Source organism: Gouania willdenowi, chromosome 22 (assembly GCF_900634775.1).
Source record: "Gouania willdenowi chromosome 22, fGouWil2.1, whole genome shotgun sequence".
NCBI lineage: Eukaryota > Metazoa > Chordata > Actinopteri > Blenniiformes > Gobiesocidae > Gouania > Gouania willdenowi.
The window spans coordinates 20936518-20960613 of record NC_041065.1 but is presented as its reverse complement, the minus strand read 5'-3'; the positions used below and the strand labels follow the sequence as shown (position 1 = coordinate 20960613).

The 24096-nt window shown below is 42.1% G+C and overlaps 1 protein-coding gene across 4 annotated transcripts in view; it reads right to left on the bottom strand.

The window, feature by feature from the left end:
• Positions 1-259: 259 nt before the first annotated feature.
• Positions 260-24096, bottom strand: part of runx3 (RUNX family transcription factor 3) — a 57759-nt gene continuing 33922 nt past the window's right edge. For 3 of the 4 annotated variants that reach the window (XM_028437780.1, XM_028437782.1, XM_028437781.1), the window contains 3 exons: positions 16063-16209; positions 10281-10355; positions 260-2858 (listed from right to left, as the gene is read on the bottom strand). In XM_028437780.1, coding sequence (XP_028293581.1) covers positions 2377-2858; positions 10281-10355; positions 16063-16209 — 704 coding nt within the window. In that variant the 3' untranslated portion in view covers positions 260-2376. The remainder of the gene's footprint in view (positions 2859-10280; positions 10356-16062; positions 16210-24096) is intronic. The other variant, XM_028437783.1, reaches the window with a different exon arrangement.

Below are 24096 nucleotides of genomic sequence, written 5' to 3'. Positions count from 1 at the left end.
GAAACATTTTCTTTTTAAAGCAAAACAGGAAGCAGAGGAAAAATTGTGTAGGCACATGTTTTTTTTAATTAAAAGGATTAAAAACTTTACAAGCACTCGTATGGAAGCGTTGAAGATAACATGACATACATGGACAGGATCTTTAAATTAACACGTCAGGTTTGCACGTACATGCTTTGAGCATAAAAACAGACATATAACAGTTTGGTTAATGAGAAAGTGATTCTTTTACAAAGAAACAAAATCCGATGTAACATTGTGCTCTTTTATCAAACACACACTCAAACACACTACATGTGTGCTTTTTGCTTCATAGCCTTCTAACGAACACTGACACGAGCGTCCAATCACCAATCGATTGGGGTTGACGCTCATCTACTCAGTATTTAAAGGCAGGTGTGAAGATCTTTGGTATTTTCTAGCTGCATGATTTCTGCTCGTGATGAAGTCTGGTTTTTCACAGCCAGGCCTCAGAGGAGTGAGCAGGGACATCTTTCAGTGGGAATGAGGGAAATTCTATCATTAAGAATAGAAATAAGGCAAAAAAAGGTCAGCAGAGATGGTTGCATAAGTTTTCCTTTTGTACACCTGAGCTAGAAAATGCTTTGGATTTGAATAAAATCTTTGGATTTGAGTAAAAATCTCACCCGTGTGACAGCCTAATACTCATCTGTGAAAGTCACAAATGTCAATAATCTTCTTCCCTGATTGCCATGCACATTCAGCTGATTAGACTTGATTAGAATCAAGTGTGTGAAGTCTTCATAGCACTGGTTACTCTGAGCAAAGATGGCCGCGCACCAACAAGAGGAGGATTTGTGCGGTAAGAAGAAACCATTCTGCCTTGATCAAACCTCTCCTCTTTATCCCTTCATCCTCACCACTCCTCCAGGGGATGGGGGATCATGTGGTTAGGGTTAGAGGGGAGGCCTAGGGGACGGGAGTGTGAACGTGCACACACACACACACACTAATACACACCTGTAATGCAGGAATGTTCGTGTGTGTGTGCGCTCATGTTTTCCCAGCACACGTTTGCGAGAGCGAAGAGTTAAAAAAAAAAATTATTAAAAAAAAAAAGAAGGAAAATTCAAACATAGTGCAAAACTTAGGTATCTCTCAGCGCAGAAAAGACGGTTTGGTATAATTTACAAACGAGCGCACTCTAATGGCTATGGATCATTTGGAATAAAGGTTTTTAGTGCATCAAAGCTACATTGGAAAGCAAAAAAAAAAAAAATATTACATTAAAAGGTTTAGTTTTTTTCATAATTTAGTTGCAATATATTACACAAAATCCAAATTTATACTTAGCAACAGAACATGGTTTATATACTGCATATATATATTCATACATATAAAAAAAGAAAAGGTAGAGAGAAATGCTTAAGTGATTTGGGGTATAAGCATACATTTCCTCAAAATTGGATTCAAATAAATACCAAAACATCTAGTTCAAAAATAGGAAACAAGGACTCTTTTTGTCAGAAGTTTGCTTGAATAAAAAAAAACAAAAAAAAAAAACGAACACAAAGAATAAAGACAACAAGACAAACCTTTTCAGCCAACACTCCCCCAGTTTAAGTCTGTTACATTCCTTAAAATATCAGCCATTGTCCTTTAAAGTCAGGATTCATTTACGTAAAGTCATGAAAGTTAAAATGCTATTTGTTTTGCTCCGTTGGGGGTGGGTGGGGGAGCCTTTTCAATCAAAAACATCCGCCGATTTCTTTAGCACCAAATGCTAATGCATCCGCTCCAATAATAAATTAGGCAATAAGTGCTGTGCAACATCTTACAGCTCAGTATGCAACAATGTTTTCACAACAGGCATTTTTGGCTGCATTTAAAATGTTTGCGACAGCAGGTGACGCTTAAAACAAGTGATTGTGACAGAAGTCCCCGTTGTGTTATCAGGGAGCATAGTTCCAGTTCTCTTCTCTGTGCAGTCTGAGCGAGCTGTTTGATGAATGTGTGCTGTGGTTTTTCAGTTCATCAGCTCTACTGATTGTCCGCCCTCTGATTCTTTGTCTGCGGATGCATGGCTGCCGCTTTGCAGCAGACAAATGATCCTGAACCATCACAAAGGCGTCTCCTGCTTTACCCTCACTTATATTTACAGTCAACGCCAAACACTGTCTCGTATTGGCTTTTGCCATTCTTTAACAGTCCCGGCACCGTGCAGGAGTTCAGAAAAAAAACAAAGCAGGTCCAGGTCTTGAATGAGTCTTTGAAAGCAGAATGTCGTTACAGCGATTGTCGGAGAAATCAAAGACAAACATGCAGCATTTCTCTTTTTTTCTGAGATTCTTTTTCATTCAGTGTTCAGCTTTTTTTTTTGTTTGTTCATCCTCCTCTCCTCTGATTCCCTGTCAGTCAATATGGCCTCCACACGGACTCATCCAAGCGACCTGAGGCACTCATAGCTGTCGGGGAGTTGCTGTGGCTGCCGTCGGCTTCCACACCTTCAGTCTGGGCGTTCAGCCCCGGGTTCATCAGGCTGTTGGTCCCTCCGGCGCCTGTGGCCCCCGAGCAGGAGAGCAGACGTGTTGGGGAACGCTCGCCTCCGGTATTCCCTGGCGCCACCATGGAAAACGGGTAGGATCCGGAGCCTGTGCCGTAGTACAGGTAAGAGTTGGACTGGAAGTTTTGGGACTGGTTATTTGTGTAGGGTGGTGGCAGATAGGTGTGATATCTGGAGGAGGCTGGCATGCTGAGGCCACTGATAGCGGTGCTCGAGGTGTTGGCAGAGTAAGGAAAAGCCCCCGGGTAGTGCATGCGGGGGTCCGAGAAGCGAGGGTCCGTCAGCGGGGATAGAGAGGGGAAGGTGGTCCTCTGAGGGAAGAGATCTGTGGTTCCTGTCGGCACAAACAAATAAAAAAAACAAAAGGTTAGAACTAGCTGACTCACATTTAAAAAATAAAAAAAACACACTCCGCCACATTTCCAAGACATCCAACTGTCCCGAGGACTCAATGCTGGGCTCCGATTTCTTCGTCTGTGGAAATGTTTGCTCAAAGTAATGAACTGAGACATTTTCTGGCTTAATAACCATTATCAAGCAGTGACAGCACATCACCCCACAGCCTAATGCACCAGACTGCAGTTATGAAAAGCACCCCCCCCCCCTTTGCAAAAGCCCCGTACCGACTCTTCAAAAGGAGCGCAACGTACAGTTTTCAATCCCTTTCAAAGCCATGAAAAGAAGAATTGTCAGCGATGACGGTTGCTCTGTATGAACACTGATGGTCTGTTTCACTGTTGTATAACACATCATAAATCTTACTTAGGTGACAGAAGCAGACGGACACAATCAGAGGTAGTTGGCAAGACAAAGGAGGAAATGAAGCAGAAAAAAAAGTGTGAATGTTGTCAGAAGTGAACCATACCATTTTAGAGTTGGGACTTTAGCTTCAATACTTTGTAAAAATAGCAATTACGGAAAACCGCAGAAGGCTTTGACCAACTGGTCTTTTTTGTTTCTTTGCCAGACAAGGATGAAAACATTAGAAATGTGTTGGAAAGTTAATTTGGCAGAGCTTTTGGGATCAAAAACAAGAAATTCTGGTGAGAATGAAGTGACTTCACATCCCGCAATGCAATAACCTTTTCAGACATTGTCAATAGGAGAGTGTTTACAGCGGAGATAAACACAAACTGTCCTGCAAAAATGTCAACATTTAACATCTTTCTCAATCAAATTACCTTCGATTCATTGATCTATGAGGCCTACACTATGTCTCCGGCAGTGAGCTAGGCCACATAAAAGGAATATTAGGAGAATCACCTGCTAACACTGTAGCTCTTCAACCTGCAACTCTTTATCATATTAAAAGGAAGTCTGAGTCCCACACATTGACTTTGTGTTCCTCACACTCTGATTATTTAGAAGAAGCCAAGGTGGCCAAATAGTGATCAGCCTTGAATGTTTCTATTCTGGTCGTTCCTCAACCCTATTCCATCAACACCTAATGTTTGAATGCACTCACAAAATGCTCAGTCCATGTATCTGTTGTTTTCTTGCATGTAGCTTCCATAGAACTGATGTGGCCTCATGAGTGGTAAAATGCAGATTTAGATGCAGAGAAAGAAGAGCTTGTGTTTGTGAACCAGCAAGCGCTTGCACGCCACTGCCCTGAGTGGGGGAGGATGCCACACTTGCGTGCCATGGACTTGTTAAAAATGTCTTTACCTAATGTCTAGAAAACAGGGTCCATTTTCAGCTATAAGAAATGAGGGCATTTAACACAGCCTTGGAACACTCTTGGTTTTTTCGACAATGTATTGTCTTTAATTTTGGGACGAGGGATTTTGGCGACTTGTGGTGGGGTCTGCTTCTTTTTCCAGACACTGCTGGGCATTGGAGTCGGGCTCCATATCTGATTTCACGCGAGTAAAATCCAGGCCTTCAGCTGCTGTTGATTCGGGTGAAGTGGAGTCAGACTGCTAATTCCTACCGGACTCTCAAAAAGCTTTTGCTAACTCGCTCTCCCTGTCTGTCCCCACATCTCTGCCCTGTCTGGGCTAAATTTAGGCTGTGGGTGGGGGACATGATGGCTCGGCCTGCTGGGGCACAACCCCCCCCCCACCCCACCCCACCAGTACATGATCTGTGTTTAATTGAAGCCGGTGGAAACGTGTTGTATCTAAACTGTGGTGGGGATTGACTTCTGTCTTCTGTCAGAGGAAACTAGACTGGACACTTATCACAACACCTCAATATGCTGGTGCAGTCTTTGGGTGCTGGATGTGAGCCAGAGAGAGTCTGCCTCCACCTTTGAACCATCCGCACAGTACGGGAGCTCCCTCTGGAGGACTGGGCTAAACAAACTGCTTTGTAATTGGGAAGCAAAAGTTTAGCCATCTGCTTTTTCTCCTTTTTAACTACGCTGCTGCATACCTCACGGCACCCCACCCTCCCCCACCCTACATAAGTACAGGCTTTTGCTGTTGTGGCTGTGGTTACCGTGGTGTATCTTTGGTCGTGAAGGGCTTAAGCCTGGTAGTAGCTGCCTGTAAAACCTGTGGCACAAAAGTACACATGATCTCAATTAGGCTCATCCAAGTGTTTTGACTAGATCGCAGGGACAGGAGAAAGGTTGGAGCCCAGAGGGTGAGCTGGCACAGGCCACTGTCTGCGATGTTCTCTGTCTCTGTAGCAGGATTGCTGAGAATCAGGAGGTTTTATTAGAGAACACAGTGTTCCAAGCATGCTCTCCTTCCTACTGTACCACACACACCAAGGGCGGGTCCTCCTTTCTATTTGGCCCTAGAAGTCCACTAGTCCACACTCAAGCGTGTAACCCAGATATGCTTGGAGGTTTGTCTCATTTGCGTACGGGAGAAACAGATTTTGGTTGTTAACATGAGAACCGGCTTAAGGTGGTCACGTCTGTGTTTGCCGGCTTGTGTGTGTGTGTGTGTGTGTGTGTGTGTGTGTGTGTGTCCAAATGCGGTGGGAGGCATTGGAGGAGATGCAAATCCAAGCGCTCACCTGTGAAATGTTTACTCAGGCTTGATGCAAACTGTGACGACCAGAGCTCTAGCGATGGTGTCTCAGGCAAATAAGTGGAGGGGAGGAAAAATAGGATAGAAAAAACAGAGGGATGGCCCAGCTACGCGAATATGACCCACGGAGGGAGGTCATGCCTTAGCCTGTGCAGCTGGGTCATCAGAAAATAAGCTAATTAAACGCTAGCATGGACATAATGAAATAAAAAACATTTAAACTGAAGACACATGCTAATTATGTCATATGCAATCGGACCATGTTCATAAATTTGATAAATGAAGAGTTGAAGGTAAAAATAACAATAGCAGCTTAAAGATTTTGATGCTTGATGAATCTTGATAAGGTTATACATATTAATTAAAAAGATTCTGATATATTTCAAATATGAAATTTGCATTGGGGAACTGTGCCGATAGTTTATAAGAAACTATTCTAACTCCTCTTACACTTGAGTCACGACTGGTTTGGGTGGTTGGAAGTCGGGATGCCACAAAGGTGAGCTGTCGACGTTTGATAACAGGGCAGTAAAGAGCCACACAATGCAGGGCAGACCTGCAGCTGCATGGCAAAGAATAGGAGAGCCAAATAAACACAAATGATCTGCAAGAGTTTATTTAAGCATCGATGCTCTGGGGCTGGAGCATCATGTCGAATGCAAATGCTAATCACCTCTGGACTGCGGCGCTATCGGTCCACGGTAGCACTTCATCATGAGGGCATAGAATATTTTGCATGTTCCCAACATGGGGCATGTGATACAGGCATTGTTGAGGGAGGTCTGTGATGACAAAAAGAGCTGATATTTTCCTAATGCTTACAAAACCAAGGTGACATGATTTATTCCTCTGTTAAGTAAATTTTTTTTCTATGGGAGACATGGTGCTTGTTGTGTGATGTGTTACTGCTGAGCCGCGATTAAGTGCACTGTTAGTGGAAATGTAAGGAACTCATTTTGAATTCAGAGTTTATGTATCAAATGTTTTCATTTTTAACTTTGAATGCTTTATATTGCTAGATTCAAACATTCTGCATCAGAATTGCAGCGTGTCATGTTTCCAGTACTTAATCTCTGCACTTGTGTCCATGTTATTGATTGTATGGTTGAAAATGCAATTGTAATAGGAAAATATAACTCATAAACAGGTACATGCTTGTGGTTGTGTGCGCCTGGGTATGAAACTGGTGTACTTGAACTTTTACGGTAACTCTTCCAATATAATGTACTTTGTGAGACGCAGTTGTTGTTGATTGAGTTCCCAATGGGAATACAAATGTGAAATGTACGAGTACTGAGAAAATGAATATAGGGGTAGGCGCACATAAGCTTGCTTGCTTCAGCCTACTCCTTTTGAGATTCTATTACTGTGTAATGATGTGACTTCTGTAAGTAAATGAATGTAAACAGCTCAAATAAACTAAACTAAAAACACTATATATACTTAACTCTTAACCACCATGGAATGTGATGTTACATAGCCAATCAGCATTGAACCATAAGTGTAATGATCTTAATCTCATATGAACTAAAAACAGATTTCTGAAGTGAAAAAGGACGACAAGGCCAACCTACAGCCTAGCTATGACTCAGCCACACACAGCACCTATTAGTCCCTAGACTCTTCACCTGTGGTGGGTTATGGCCAACCATACAGTATATATAGTCTAAACTGTTCTTTTCAGGGCCTCTTCCGAGGGGTGGCCAGTGGTGCCACATTCCGTATCAGAAGATTAAGAAATCAAACGACAAATGGATCTACTGGCAATGCTTGTGCATCTTCAGTTGGAAGCATTACAAATGGTAGATTAAAATGTCAACAAATGCTGATTGCCACCCGTGTGACTCAGTAGGCCACCCTGGTAATAAACGTCTAGACACACCCCTGTTTGTTTTTTGCCCAATTTGCTGTTTTTAGCTGTTTTTGAAGACTTTATATTAGCAGAATAAAGTTAATTTGTTAAACCTTTAGTGTTTTCTGCTTTAGGTGTTATGCTAATGCCTATGAAAGATAAAAAAAAATACAATAAATGTATAAATGCAGTATATATAAAACTGAGCAAATGCTAGAGCTTCTTCTTTGTGTCTGCTTGGAGCTCCACGTCTCAGTGTGAGCAGATGACTCAGCATTTCTGGTGTCGAGCAGTGGTTTCTTTTCTCCACAAAAGACTGAAAGCTATTTGGCTGCCACTAGGTTTCAAATCTCCAAGAGATGGTTCGAAATGTGACTTTAGCAGTAGAAAGATAGGGAAAAAGCAAATAGTATGAAGAGTGAAGAAGGTCTAGGAACGTCTTTGGATGTAATCACCTCTTCTGGTAAAACGAAGCTAACACTGCCACAACAATCAGCCAACAGTCATCCTAGCTTCTCTGCTCCAGTTGTTTTAAAAGCTTTGATTTAAAGTTGTTTTCAGACTCTAATGTTATTTGAGTTGTTTTAAATACCTTCAAGCCTCGCTGAGATGCTGGCAAAGATTAGAAAGCTGTAATCTGTCAATGACTTAATTGTCACTTTAGTATAATTTTCCAAAACCCTTTGCACGCTGTAATTAAGGTCAAGTCTGTGACGTCAACCCTGACTAAGGAAAAAAAAAAAAAAAAGAGGCAATTTTCTCATTAGCACGCACAAAAAACACTTCCTTTGTAAGAATCCCAACAGATTTGAGGTCAAGTCAGGAGACTCAGTATGTAGCTCCTGCAAATCAAGTCAGCGTTTAAGTCTATTATACCGCAAATTTACAGATCAACAACATTTGTGGGAACAATGAGGCTGAAAAGCTTGCTGAAGGAATCAGGGAAAGGAATGATCCATTGGTCAGCTTTCTGAAACACACATTTCACTCACTTACATTTAACAAAAACAGCAGAGTCAGCAGCTCAGACGAATTACAGTGATCTACTGCAAGCACCGGCTTTCAGCTTTACTTAAGCTACTGCGAAGTAAAAAAAAAAAAAAAAAAAGACAGCATCAAAATCTCCAGACCCTGCTGATAGCTCTGGCTGCAAAAACGCTAAACTGTCTAGTATCGTTTTCCAATTCTGTGAACACAGCATAGTGTGTGATGCCATCTTTTGCAGTCAAATTGTAATTCTGAAAACCAAGTAATTATTTATCTGGAATTTTATTCCAGCAAAATCTCCTTACCCATTTCATACATTGGTTGTATGAATTTAAAAATTGGCATGAATGTTATACCCTCCACTCGGGGCAGCTCAGAGTCAAGACTTTATAGCAACAACAAAGTACAGCCAAAAAACTTAGCAACTGATAAGGAAATAGAAATAATGTCCTACGGAAAAATGAGATGTATAGGTAATAAAAGTTATCAATGACCTTGAACAACCTGTCCTCAGGATGTTTAAAAGCAGGGTAGGTGATTTTCAAAAGCATGATTTTGAATGTAGCCTCCTTAATGGCTCCGCCTTTACCCCCCCTCCCCCCTGTGCTCCGTCTCACTCACATGCATGCGCACAGCTGCTACATCGCCCTCAGCTCATCGCTTGTATTGTGTAGAAATGTCATTGTCTCATGTCTCATTCAGTAGTAAGTAAACAATAAACTTTACCATTATATATGTTAAAAAAAAACGTGACCAAAATCTCTGTTTTAGCTCTGTCAGCGGTGACGCGCTTTCAGTGTGAGCTTGTGCATAAAAAGGATCGAGAATGAGCAGGGAGACGTGATTGGTTAAAAAAAACGTTCAGATTTTTTCCATTGGTCGAACTTAATTACAGGTTTACAGCTGCTACAGATGACGGATTTTCTTAGTTCCTTTTTCAGAACACAAAACATCCTAATTTTTGAAAGGACATAAAGACAATTTCAACCAAAAACTTAAAAAGAGTATCTGGAGAAAATCGTCTACCCTAGCTTTAACCATAATGTTTCTTCGTTGCTTCTAAGAGGCATTAGCAATCAAACACTGAAAGCCACTATATGTATGTTTAGTAACTTATTAAACGTTGAACATGAAATGTCTTTAACCTTGACTATGGCACATGTGACCTTTAAAAACCACAACTGTGTAGAAAACACCGTTGAGAACAGTGGTTCTCAAACTTTTTTGGCTCAACAACCCCCTTTGTCTGACTACAACATTTTGCTTAATTTAAAAACAACTATAGAGCATAATGATGGAATGAGCGAGTGATAAAATACAATGTAAAAAATCTGATTTTGTAAATAAGTGGAAAGAAACAATATTTAGTGCAGTGGTTCACAACTTTTTTTGGATCGTGACCTCATTTTCATATCAAGAATTTCTGGTGACCCCAAAGACATTTTTTTTTCTAGAATTAGTTTTTGATCATGTTTGAGATCAGGTCTTTTTATTAAACTGATTTTTAGTTGAACTAGATTCATATTTCACAAAGTGAAAGTATATAAATACAGTTGTTTAAGATTGTGTTTTAATGATTAATAATAATAATAATAATATTAATAATAATAAAACATTTTTCTGAAATTTCAGGTGACTCCATTTAAACTCCAGGTGACCCCACATGGGGTCCCGACCCCAAGGTTGAAAAACACCAATTCAGTGGCTCCTGAGTAGATTTATTCCTATAGTTTTTATCATTTCCGGTCATCTCACGTCTGGGGTGGGACCAAGAATGACACTTTATTTAATTTTCCACTCACTCTCTTTCACTCAAGTACCCCCTGTAGTGCCATCGTGTACTTCTAGGGGCACACATACCCCCATTTGAGAAACAATGTTATAGAAGATACAACCTTAGTGGTGAATGCAACCTGATCAATAATGTTCTCACCTGGCCATGGTCTCAGGTCCTCCTCTACCTTGCAGGTCTTCAATGTGGGGGTGTCCATTTGCTCTTGCCACAGGGCTGGGGAAACACACAGAGTTGAAACAATACGTTAACACCTTGGTTTCATAAGCAAGTCAGTAGAGGTTGTATTTGCAGGACATGGAGTATTATCATGGTATGCCCGAAAATGTAACGGCAATCTAAATCACAGGCTCAGAAACCTTTCCAAGACAAACCAGTCACAATGTCTTGACATCTGGTAGTTTGGAGACGTGTCTTCCTGTCAAAGGTTGGCTTTTGCTGACTGAGCAGTGAAAACTGGGAAGAGGAGGAGTCTTTTTTTTCTCACCAACGTGAGACCAGGTCTGGAAAACATGCTTGATGGGTGCATTCAAGATATCTGCAAAGAAGCTCACTAGCCTGCGCAGCCAAAGCTGTCAAGAAGTAAAATGGGGTCAGAGACCTGCTGGCTCAACGTGTGGGACCCTGCTTCACACTTCCCAGTCACATCGCAGCTGGACTGACACAAACAGTTGGCTGTTTGCTCAGTCTGATTCTGTGCAGTTGTTTCGAGACAAGTTGCACGGATTCCTGTGAACAGTGAGGGGCAGCGCAGGCGTTGTACAAACATTGAGTATCATGGTATGACTCTTATATTATCATATTAAGCAGAATCTTTCTGATTCTGCTTAATATGTTGCATAAGAAAATTTAGTGCCACAATTTTGGAATCTGTCTTTTAAGAGGAACTACCATAATGGAAGTGCTGGATGCTTTTCTTAGAAGACTGTGCGTGTCATATTAAAAATAGATGAAGAACTACATCATCATATTGGTGCAATACAGAGGCCTTCTGTTTCTTTCTGAGGAACCAACGTTACATTAATATACTTTGACTAACAAGCCTAATGAAGCCTGGGTGTAGCTGTTCAAGCCCTTTAAAAGCTTGTGGTGTCTTTCATCACTGTAGCTTCCTGGATTACTGTGTCAATGGGTGACCTTATGTATCTGTAACTGGTGTTTCTGAGTGGAGTTTGCCTGTTCTCCCTAAGCTTTTCAATAACATGTTTGATTGATGGAGGGTGGTTAAGTGTATGGCTTTTTACTCAAGGCATGAACCACTGTTGACTTTTAGTGCACTGTAGCAACAATTAGAAAGCAGGAGGATGTCAGAGGAGGACAGCGGTAGGTGGCGACGGCAGCGTTGGATTTGGTCACACTGAGCCTAGAATGTGTAAGATCACAGCTTCCCTCTGGAGCTCCTCCACTTCCTCAGCAAAGGCCCAAATCAGCACTCAGTCCCCCAGAGTTCCCGCACCGCACCTCACAATGGACAATTCTTAGACATAAATGGTCTTATTCAGAAAGTCTGCCAAGCAGCTGGTCCGATTCGCTCAAGAAAATAAACACTTCCTTCAAATATTTTGATTGGCCAGCAGACAACGTCAATACAAGGGGCACAGATTGCCCCTGTTAATAGGAGGACCGAGCCCTGGGCGGAGCTGATGGAAGTAGGAAGGCAGGGGCTGAAATGGGAAGACGCAGCATCACTAATAGACTTGGTTGAGGCGGTGCCAGCCTGGGAGGACACAAATAAACACACACGCACTGCTTTTGATGTGCATTGAAAGGAGGTTTCTGAAGAGCAAAAAATGGCATCCGTCCCCATGACTCTAGATCAAGCAACGCCTCAGAGACATGTAACGCAGGGCGCCGTAATGAAGCGTGTCATTGAGACACTGTGAATGCTGGTCCTTGTGCTGGCTTCCTGTTTCGCTCAGGCCTCAGGCGTCGCAACAAGCAGAGAATTTGAGTGGAGTGAGCAAGACAGAAAGAGCGACGCCAGCGAGGGAAGGAGGGAGAAAGGCTGAGCGTGTTAGCGAGGGAGGAACACGGCCTTGGCTCAGCTATGTGCGACATTTGATATGTCTTTTGAGCCCTCACTTATAACGTGAGCAAAAACAAACACATGACCTCTTAGAATCTTAGGTTTTCTCTAAGAGCCCATCGTCTACTGCGCTCCCCAGATTCAATGGAGACTGTTCATGGCCCACATGTAGTTTCTGTAATTATTGAAATGTAAAACTTCGGGTGACTCTGATTTGAAATTATAACTTACACAAACGGGTAAAGTTAAAAACAACTTGCTCTAACTTAGATTTTTCTTTGTTCTATTTTTTTTTTAAAGAATGAAACTTCAAAAGGTTTTTCCTTTCTCAAAAAGAACGATTTTCTGTTTGAATTATTCATCATGTTCCAAAAAAAGGTTAACCACAAGTGATGCTTTCAGGCACTATAATAAATAAACTCTGTGGCAGCCATTGGCATATTATGTAAATAATGGTGTGCAGAAGTAACAGAGTGGCTAAGACTGATCCAGATTCCTGCCTCAGAAGGCAAGTTTCCTGCTCGCCGTTCCAGAAAGCCACTTGAAACCTGACTTGGTGGCTACGCTCAGAGGTCCACACCGCAGCTACCTGACGACGCTAATTTCCTGTCTCACCCTGGCTTCTAATTGGCTGATCATGTCACACTGAATGTGTGAATTAGCGTCAGCCCTCTCAGGTCGAGTCGAAGGAGGGAGATTGGTGCCTCAGAGGAGGGTGTGAGTGGGCAGCTTGTTTATGTGGAGTAAACAGTGCGGTCACTGTGAACACAGTTGGAGAGAGGGTTGTTTTTTAACTCCTCCTCTAAACTAAGCTATCTCAGAAGCTTCGAATTTTAAATTTCGATCTAAAGTATCAAAGCGCAGCTGCAGCAGATGTGGATTCCCTTCTGGGCAACAATAGCAATTGCTTTAGAATGACATTTGGGTTAAAAAGGCAATCCCAAAAAAAGAAATACATTAAATATATTGGGCTCCTGGCCATCATTGGCCCCCTCTGACTGTGCCCCTGGAGAGAATGAGGAAAAATCTGAAAAAAATATGGATTTCTTTTAATCATTATGTGTGGTAAGATAAGGGATAAAAATATTTAACAAAAAAAGTTATAGTTGAATTAAAACAGAACAGCAAAGCAATATTTACACTGTATTGTCTCTAAAAATCACAGGATTCTTTACATATTTGTTGCTAAACAGGTGAAAATATAATCAATTATCTGAATTTTTGATGTGTTTCAGAGTTACCCTGGAGTATGCTAAATGATACCACCTTTAATTACCATTACCATTACTATTACAATTTCATTTAGCAGACACTTTTATCCAAAGCGACATACAACACGAGCAGTTAGGGTTAAGGGACGTGCTCATATCCCACAGTGATGATGGCCCATGTTGGATTAGAACCGGTGACCCTCTGATTAGAAGCCCACTTCCTTAACCATTGGTTACATTTATGTAGTTTCTCTGTTGTGGGTGGGGTTAAAGGTCTCTTAAGGTTTTATCCATACAAACCAAAAAGTGTTTCCCGTTACCACTAAGTTTTTACTGAACTGTTTGCTCAACTCCAAACTGGAAATCCACGAGTAAACATTGTTGGAAAAACCATTTGAAGAAACCTATAGTCTGTATTAATGGAGAGAAAGGAACCAAAGTGCCACCCACAGGCACACGGATTATACTCATGTGTCTTACTTGAGGTTTTACAAACCAGAATAACAGTTTAGCACTTGATTGTCTGAGTGTCAGATTTACCAGACTGCACAGGCTGAACTATGAACACACACACGCATACATACATACACACACACACACACAGCCTCCGCCCTAGCCGAGAATCATTCCACATGTCTAGCAGGCTTACCTGTGGCCACAGGAGAACAAAAACAAGCAGCGAATACAGTGTCTGCCAGCATACAGGAATCCTGTTACTGCATGCACTGTAATGAGCTCTTAATTACCCTGTCTGTCTGAGGCACTTGCAAAGGGCTTGCAACACTAGCACATAACATTGTGCATGCACGCGCGTGTGCTTTATTTTATACGTGGTGCAACTTTGTGTGTGTGAAAGATTTAAAGATCCACAAGTCGCCCTGAGACAGAGCACGTTGGGATGTCTGGAGACTGTTGACAACCCAGCTGAGACGGTATTTCATGCCTCAGACAACAACATGAAGCAAGGAGGCTTTATCAGGAAGAGGAGGAGGAGGTGACATCGTACTTTTTCTTTTTTTAGCCGTCTTCAAGAGTGTAAAAAAAAAAAAACAACAAACAAAAACATTCAGGCCCTGGCTGATGGAAAACATCTTTTGTAACAGCAAGACGGGAATCCATTTAATTATAACCTGTTGATGGGCGATCTATCACCCAGCAATTCCCAAACAAACAGGGCTGGGATTTAAAGCATCTGAGGAGTACAACAGCATCTGGCAGACCTCGTCGAAAGCAGAGACGTGTGTGATGTTGATATGTAAACTCCTCCTGGGGTTTATTACAACAAGCCTATTTTTGTTTGAGCTTTACTTGTAACACTGCAGTGTCGCTCGTCCGTGTGTGCGATATCTTTTGGGATCCGACACGACGCGTATCTTCAACACACACGACGTGGGTGGAAAACAAGCCTTTTGCTTTGTTATTCAGTTATTTTAACACTCTTGTCTTGTGGTGTGCTGTCACAACGGTAATGCTGTAGATTAGGATGTGTGGTTTTCACTGCACGACCCCTCCTCTGTCTCACACACACACACACAGACGTCTTATAGACAGCCTCCAGTCACTGGCAGCTGTAACGTGACGCTCAAGGCCTCTAACGTCTCTGACACTTCCAACTGATGTTAACAGTGTTGTGTCTGCTCTCCGCCTGTGCACTGTACATGCGTGCGTGTCACAACATTTGCCACCCTTTGATGCCTGCCGAGCCTCTGATGCTCTAAGTCCTGCTTTAATCCTCAACCAGGCAGACAAGAGAGGAGCTGTCTGGGCTGTGTCTGTACACTCATGCAATGGCGCGTTGTCGGGAACTGAATGCTACTGCTTCTACGTAGCTACAGAAGAAGGTTTTAATCCCAGAGCTGAAACCATCAGAGTATGATTATCAGTGGAAGTGGCTTGTTTACAGTATCATTATGAGGTAAAGACATTGGGAAACGCTCCCAGTGTTCCCTGCCAGTCAGCTGTTACAATGGTTGTGACTCAGCTAAAGCAGGAGGGCCGAACAGGTGATCCGCAGCAATGGAGTCCAAACAAAGCCTCCCATATGTGCTGACATGCTGATGTAAGGCTAATGATGTTCATTAGCCAGCATGAGAACCAGAGAGTGGGCGGCAGAGGGGAGTATTCAGGAGTTTCGGACATGATAGTCATCTTCTGTCCAGCCATCACACACACACACACACACACACACACACACACACACACACACACACACACACACACACACACACACACACACACACACACACACACACAGGTCCGTCTGAGTCTCCAGTCTGAGAGGGATGTAACTGCCAAGGTAGCGTACGGCTGCTACATTCTTGTGCGTGTGTGTGTGTGTGTGTGTGTGTGTTGAGTAGAAGCCAGCTGGATGACCCCGGCCACAGCACTGACTGCTGGTTGCACTCCGTGCTGCCACCTGGATACAATGTTTCTAAAGTAGATACATTGTGGGGTTTCCAGGCTATCCAGGGTCAGAACTGACACGAGATTCCCCCCTTTTTCCCCAAAACACACACACAAGCTCTGCTGGAGTGTGCACAGGAAGGGATGTTGGCTTCGTTCGGAGCGAAGTGAGTTCCACGTGTTGTGTTGACATTTAACAGACTGCTAACCTTCTGGCCAAACACAACAAGATCGGTTTGACTCGTTTATTTAAAGCAGGCGAAGGGGGAGATGTGGTCCTCACCTGGTGGGGAGCTGAGGTGGGTTTGATGGATGGGGCGAGGGTTGTTGTTCACTTGACCAATCCTCATCGAACGCTGGAAGCGCTCGATCTCCGTCAGTCGGTCGGAAAATTGCATCTTCTGGGGATCCTCCAACTTTACTCTGTGCCCTGTAGAAGGGGAGAGGGAGATCAGCAACCTGACAGCTTTACTTCCCACACAACCTTCAAAGTGACACTAAATGACTTCAGACGTGCAGAAAGGGCAAATATTAAAGAACCTTTCCACCTGTCTCATTTCTTAATGGAGAGTTTACCAGTTTGACAGATCCAGGCAAAAACAACCCGCCTCTGCCTGTACAAACTATATTTAGAGTAAAGTTGGCAGCACAGACTTCATCCGGCTTTGTAATTCTCAATTATTCACACAGGAACTATGTATAAAGAGAGCGAGGGCGGGAAGTTGGTGCTGTCACAGTGTTTTCAGCTTCCAAACACAAAAATATTGAATGTCAGCAAACCTTGAAATACATTGGCTAGACACTAAATGTTACCCAAGCTGCACCTGCTGCTACATCATCTGCAGATAACAACAGCATAAGTGGTAGAAAATAATTGCTTGAGGAATTTTGTTTTGCTCTAAAGAGGACGAAAACAGCAAGCTACGGAGTGCAGCATCAGGGCCTTTCTGGAAAGTGTTGAAGTGAGGTGATTTTTATCTCGCTCAGAAAAGAAGTGGTGCATATAAGCTCCAACACAGAGAGAATGAAGTCTCACTGACACATTACTTAGTCAGAAGGAAACACCTAGTCAAGGCTACCAGACCGTATAGTCATCAGTCTTCAGCACGCGGAAGGACGCGCGAGTCAATTGTGTGCTTGTGCGTAATTGTAGACCAATCAGCTGTAGCATTATGACCCTTGATGGGTGAGGTAATAAACATAATGACTTGTTAGCACAATTAGTGTTAGCACAATTAATGGTCAAGTATAACTATATAATCATAAAGTGTAGGTTAAACAAGGGCCAAATGTTGACAGTGAGTTGACCAAGTTTTTCCCCCATCAGTATCTCTCCAAACTGGTCCAGGGAAGGTGAAGTCATGAAGCAACACTATTATGAGCAACCAAGGCTCCATGATTCATGTGGGAAGTGAAAGCTTGTCCAACTGTGTGTATTTCAAAGTGCTGAAGAAGTCCATGATGGTTTTTACAAAAGTCTGTGTGTGTGTGTGTGTCCTTCTGACTGTAGACTCATTTTCAATCAGGGCCCAAATACAGAATTTAGAGCAATTTTAATATTAATATGTTATAGTTTGCTTTTCCAGGTATAAATGACATATAAAGTATATGACTCCAACAACATTGAAGCAATAAGTGACCCTAAACTTAAATTTACTTAATTTGATTTGATTTTGTGACCAATTTTTGTTTAAAATGTGTGTTAAATTTTGTAGAATAATTTAAGGAAAACGAAGAGTTCCTTCAATCATTTGAGATTAAAAAGGACGACCATCATGTAATATAAGCATAGGAAAATTGTATTTATGTGTATTTGGAGGGGTTGTTGTTTATTAATTCCTCCTTTGGGCCAAATTGCATGCTCTAAAAGGACAGGATTTGGCCCCTGGCACTTGAGTTTCACACAAGTGCTATAGACTGACCCCTTCAAGTACACATGCGCACACACTCAGTGCCACTTTGTCGTCCCCTTTGGGGAAAAGGCCTGATCGTGTCTATTGTGTTGACACACACACACACACACATACGTGTATTCACTTATGTCTACATGTGAACACACCTTAAATGTCAGACGTAAGTCCGGATGAGGGCTCTGCCTCTAATGGGAGGAAGACATTTTAATGTAACTATCAATGCACCAAAACTGTGTGTGAACCGGCATGTATACATTCTGTGGTTTTCTCCCTGGCATCTCTACAGAGCAGCCTAATGTGAAGTAATGGCTGGATTTGAATATTTTATCACTATATAAAGGGGGCAAGGCAGACGGACCAATATGGATTTTGCCCGTCCTTTCTCCTCACTGACCCATGGGCAATATATCTTCCCTCTGAGGCTGACCCATGGGTAAAGTTTCATCTCATTTACCGCTCTGTCCATTTGTTTGTGCCCACCGCCTCCCATCCGTCCTCTCTTTACAAACTATATAGAAATATCTCACTTTGGCTATCATCACATCCCCCTCCCACCACCACCACCACCACCACCACCACCCGCCTCATTCTCCACACACATACAAGACATACAAGGAGGTACGTAGTGATGCAAAGACACAATGTCTGACCACATGCACTCACATTGAAAGTCCCTGCAGTGCAGAATATTCGAGCGCTTCTTTGCTTTAATCACCAGGTGTGGGAGTCTATATAATACATCATTAACAGATATGTATGTATTCCTATTATAGTGCTGTTTATTATAGGAGCTTAAAGGGAAAGCCACAGAATATTTCTGTTTCTGTTCGGTTTTGCAATCAAATGGGTACAAAAAACACTGAAAAGGGATTTGTTTTTCCCTCCTTTTTATACAAATGAAATCATTTCCCTCTATGAAAGAGGAACTTTGTCAAGTGTGTCCTTCTCTTAAAAAAACTGTAAACTCAACATGATAGTAATGATCCAGATTAGTCAAACCGTTGACAAGTTAGGGTACTGATTACTATGTGTTATCATGTGTTGTTGCACAAGAATGAAGATAGTTTGATATGGGCCACATTTCAATGGCTAAATGCTAAATCAGAGCATCTAATCAGTAATGGTCAATATCTATTGAAAGCGGTTCATAGAAGGGCAGGCCAGCCTGATCCAACTACTGTAGTTAGTGTGCAACTTGATGGAAGAGTTGCTGTTCCAGGCCCGTTGTTTGACCTGCACATAGCAGCGACTTACATTGACTACTAAATAAAACTATATTGGTTTTATTTCGTAATAAAACTACATTGGTTTTATTTTAGGATAGAAGGAGAGTGAGAAAATAACAACAAAAATTATTTTCAATTGTAACTTATAAATAACAGATAGCAGAGCACTCGAGTTCAACACATTTGGCCTTCACACCTCTGACGCTCACTCTTCAACACATATGCTCAACTTTTATGTGTGAGAAAGAGAAGGACTTAGTCATGGCTAATCTGTGCCAGCAGAGGCAGCAAAACTGCATGTTTTCTTCAGTGTTAAGACAAAAGAAAAATAACAATGTGTGCATGCATGTGTTGTTTGTCTCTACAAATAGGGTTTAATGTCTTTTGCTTGACCTCATATTTGGGCAGCCTCTTCTTTAAAGTGAGATGTAAGAACTGGAGTTAAGTATACACATGTATGCGCACACACAAACTTACTGGGCTCCAACTCGCACATAGACACAGTGGCTACTGTTTGTTCCAAGTCATAGCAGCGACGGCCAGGGGAGGCCGCCCACCAAATATAGCCTCTATACACGTCCTTGTGTAGTTATTAAGAGATTTACACCACCTCAAACGGCTGAGGTCAGGGAAACGGTACATCCCGCTGCTCCCTGGTAGGAAAATAAAGAGAGTCAAAACGGGAAGAAAAATGATAATTGGTCAGTTTTTCTGCAGTCAGCCGTGGTTTTGAATTAACTGGCAGAATCTTCAGGGATGAAGGTGATCCTTCATTTAGCCCCCCACACACAGTGTGACCCAGTTCCAGCTGGCAATGACGGTGAGTGTTAAGCGACATGCTGTTTCCAGCTTCCAGTAGGGGGTTTAGTGTGCTGTAAGGGTTTTTTTTTGTACATGAATCACGCAAACAAGGCCTGGAGCTCATTAACCAAGGCCCAAAGTAACACCAGTCATTAACTGGAAGGCTGATTAAAACTTTAAACTGTTTTTTTTATTCCTCTATTGAATCTCCTAGTCTTAAGTGAGTGGCACCTAAAAAAACGAATTGATTGTTTCATTTTCTCATACAAATTAATGTTAAATTCTAAAATATTTTATCATAATGAAAGGGTCAAATATGTTTTGGTCAGAAAATGCAGCCCCCGTCTGACTGAAACATACATATTTATGAAGGTGTTTGCTGTAGACATTGAAACTGGAGTCAAATTACAAACATGTGTGTGCTGTCTAACACCATGATTAGCATTTTTTTTTTTTTTTTACATGTTTTTTGGAGGCAGACCATGGGTAGAATATGGACTCTCAGAGGTGGGGATCAGAAAATAACACGTTTCACTGAAAGGTCAACGCGCACTGCCACTGAATTTTGTTCATGCTTTCATAAGGAAGAACAAAAAGATATCACCTTTCTCATGCCCTTTGTAGGAAGAGATTCAGAGATTTTTTTTTTTTTTTTTTGTTCAAATCCAGGGTAGAGATTGGTAGTGTTTGTGCATTGGTTACTGAAAGGCATTATCCTCAAAACAGCCAAACTAAAAAAGGAAAACGCATCTCTTTCTTTCTCAAGGAGACTCAGATCGCCCTGTTCAGTTGGGTTGCATTGGGTGGTTGTACGTTTATTTTCACTGATGACACGTGCACTACGTAATTTCAGACTGTTCTTTGATTTAAAAACAGGAAAAGCTTTAGTTTCAGCAAAACAAAGCTTCAAGATGAATGTGACCAATTTGGAAGATCCAACTAAGAAGCTTAGCCAGGATAGTATTGGGTCGCCAGTTATAATAATCACCAGGTAAACAGGAACGCCCCAATGTTTATGCTGCTCTTTGTCTGTTTTTTTATTTTTTAAATCTCCTAAAGCCAAATGGTTGATCGTTTGTCAACAGAAAAACAAACATGCTCAGATGATGCACATTATGTTTGACTGCAGTGGAAGTTCTCAGATCTGAGATCTCATTGAGTATCCAATGCCTAGAACAAAACAATCTTTTTCCTTGTGCTAAGCCCATTAAGTGAAGGAACAGACTGCATGACATGAGTCATCTTGTTTTTTTTCTGTGAATTCTATAACAGAACTGGAGGTTATTGACTTGAGCTCAAAGTCCAAGGATTCAATCTGCCAATTGTGCTTTTCTCTTGATATGTGTCTTTCTCTTGATAAGTGTGTGCTTGTTATTGTCCGTTTGTGTTATTCTCATCATTAGCAATGCTAATACTTTCTAAATCCTCAGGACCTGTTTCCTTCAGTTAAACCTGGTGTTAATATGCAGTCATTGACTGGTTGACCCTTACTGAAGCCACAGTGTCTTCGGCCCGACCGCCAAACATTTGACTTCCACTCTATAGGGCCAGGGGCCAGAAGGAGCCGGCGCTCCACACCGGCCCCATTTTAGAGGGGTTTCTGTGGTTGGATGAATATTTAATGTCAGGGTGCACTTAGGAGAGAATGCCTTTGTTTTTCTCTCTATGATATCATAACCACAAGATAGAGCTGGGAGATGGAAGTTGGTGCACACATGAGGCCTAAACAGTAGAGCTCAATATGCATCCTGAGCTGAAAATGGACGCTGCAGATTTACTAGCCTCCTCTCAGGGTACTGGTCGCATCATCTGAAAGCATTATCGAGGTCTATGAACAAATAAAATGCTTGATATAAATTGTCTGGTATTAATGATGTACTGAGAGAGGATGTAGTAAAGAAAAGGGTGTGCCATTCCGTGTGTGTGTGTGTGTGTATTTTATTTCCTAATAGTGTTTTAATCGCTACCCCAAATTAACTCAGTTAGTTTGCTGGATAGAATAAAAACTAGGAAGTCGTACGTTTGTTTTTCTCATGGATTTGCACGTGACCCCGTCAGACGAGAACAAACCACATGAACGCTACAGTTTGCTGTTTGTTGCCCAGCCTTCCACAAAAGCTCATATCAGCTCACCAGACGGTGTTTGCTCAGCGAGGAGACTTAAACACGATGCCACAACTCAGACATCCCCCAGTACGACCAGTTTCCTTCCTTCATCCCCCAACATTTCTCGACTTTTCGTGCTGTTCTCCCGACTGTTTGTCTCCCTCTCTCCACTAATAGAAAGAAACATATGTTCCTGTCCAAAGGGAGACACATTTAACACAAGCTCTTTTGAGTAAAGGCCTGGGTGCTTTTTAAGGGGTGAAGTGAAACTCTATCTCGACGGCAAAGGGTAATACGTGCTTTGGCCCTGACCCAAGTCTGCACTGAATATTTCTGAAGTGTAAATATTTGTGTTCAAGGTATAAAAGAATATGATAGGTCTTTGATAAATGACTAGAATAAATTCCCCAAACACTGAAAACTATGTCTGGACTTTAAAGTCTGTGCATACATTTCTTAGACTTAGCACAAAGATGCTAAAGCATTGTAAGGCATATTTAGAGGCTTAAAAAAAGAAGCACTTTTCAGTTGATTTCTGGAAAATCTTACTGCATACACATGCCAAATAATGTAAAGGATGACCTTTAGTGTGCTGTAAAGTATCTGTTGAAAACACGCTTGCAGAAGCTGCAGCCTTATCTGACTTCTGAAACCCCTCGCTTCGATGTGGGGCGACAGTTGAACAAATCTCGCAGTTGGGGCCTACTTGCCTGCATGCAAACTTCCGTTTGCCCTCAACAGACACAGAGGATGTTTCAACATCTGTTGTGCAAAGCCTTGCACACCTGTATTCTTCTTCCTCCTATCTCACTCCCACCCTATAGTCTCTCGGGCTAGCCTCTCTCACACTTCCCCTTTTGTTTGACAGTAAGCTTTCAGTCTAAAATTAATATTTTCCTTGCTGAAGGCCATTACATATATGAGGGTTGCCAATGTACTTTTCCAGGCCACCAATAAGACCATTGGATATTGAAAAAAGGGTGAGCCAAAGCTCTTGTGTTGAGGCTGAACCTAAAGGATGTGGGTTTTACCCTTGGTTGGAGATTGCGGCTGTCTTGTCTGAGCCTAAATGAGTTGTTAGCCACAAAACGCTGCATTGGTTTAAACTAATTACCATAAAAGTTACTTTACAGGTTTAGTCCATGCATTGAGTTATATGACTATATCATTATCATGCATTGCACTTTTTATTCCAGGGCAGAAACTCACATGAGTCTGGAAACATGGTCTGCAGCAGTTAATGTATAGTGAGTTTTTAAAAGGGATTTTTTTTTAAGGAGGGAAACAAAACCTTGGACATGGTTTTTTATCTTCAGTTCACCCTCTATGGCTGCAGTCGAGGCGTTTGTCTGTTGTCTGGTCTATAAAGATGCCTCTGGGGACGTCAACAGTGTGAAAATCCCCCGAAAACAAGCGGCGCACAGCGGAAGTTGCTTCATGCGACTGTTTGAGCACAGAGCACAGCCTTCCTCTCTGATAAGAGTATGAAGTGGCTTGTGTGTCTGCGTGTGTGGAGTACAGGCGGTGACACATACAAGGACAGGAAGGCAGGTTCAGGCAGGCCACAAGTGCCAAATTGGGGCCCATGCACGCGGATTTTCTCACTGTTCAATAAGGCCCGCACATGTCGAGCGCAGTCATCCCTATTTTCTCTTTCCATTGTTGACTTCACAAGTGTGTTTGTGCATGTGTGTCTGTCTTCTAATCCTGCTCTGCTCTGAAGTGTGTTTGGGGAGGGGGGCTATGCAAGCTGTTTTGGTTTTTTTTTTTTTTTCGTGGCTCTTTGGCAGTCTGCCTGATTTTCCCACTGCTTCTGCTGCTGCTTTGGCTCTTGTGCATAGAAGCTGTTTGGCTCCAGTGACAGATCATGTTGAAGCAATAAACTGCTTGGAAATTGTTGTTTCTACCTGTAATAGAGACGGTACACATAATGACACTAAAGTGCTGTAGTGTTTGTTGTTTGGAGGTGCAGAGAGAAGGTGGAGGCCATTGCAAAGGCAAGTGTTTGACTGGTGTCACACCATCAGCAGATGAGTTCACACCTTTGCGTTAACTAACACACACGGTAATGTGCAATGAGCATGTTAGCGCCATCAAAAACAGTTCCTAACAGGTGATATTCCAGGTGGCTCAACTCAAATGTGTAAGTGTAAATTTTCCATCACACTGATGAGCATGTTTTACTCAATTCTCACCTTGAGGTCATCATGCATGTTCGGTCCTGTCCTTAAAAAACGATTGATCTTGATTTTCAGAATGAATGCAGATCGT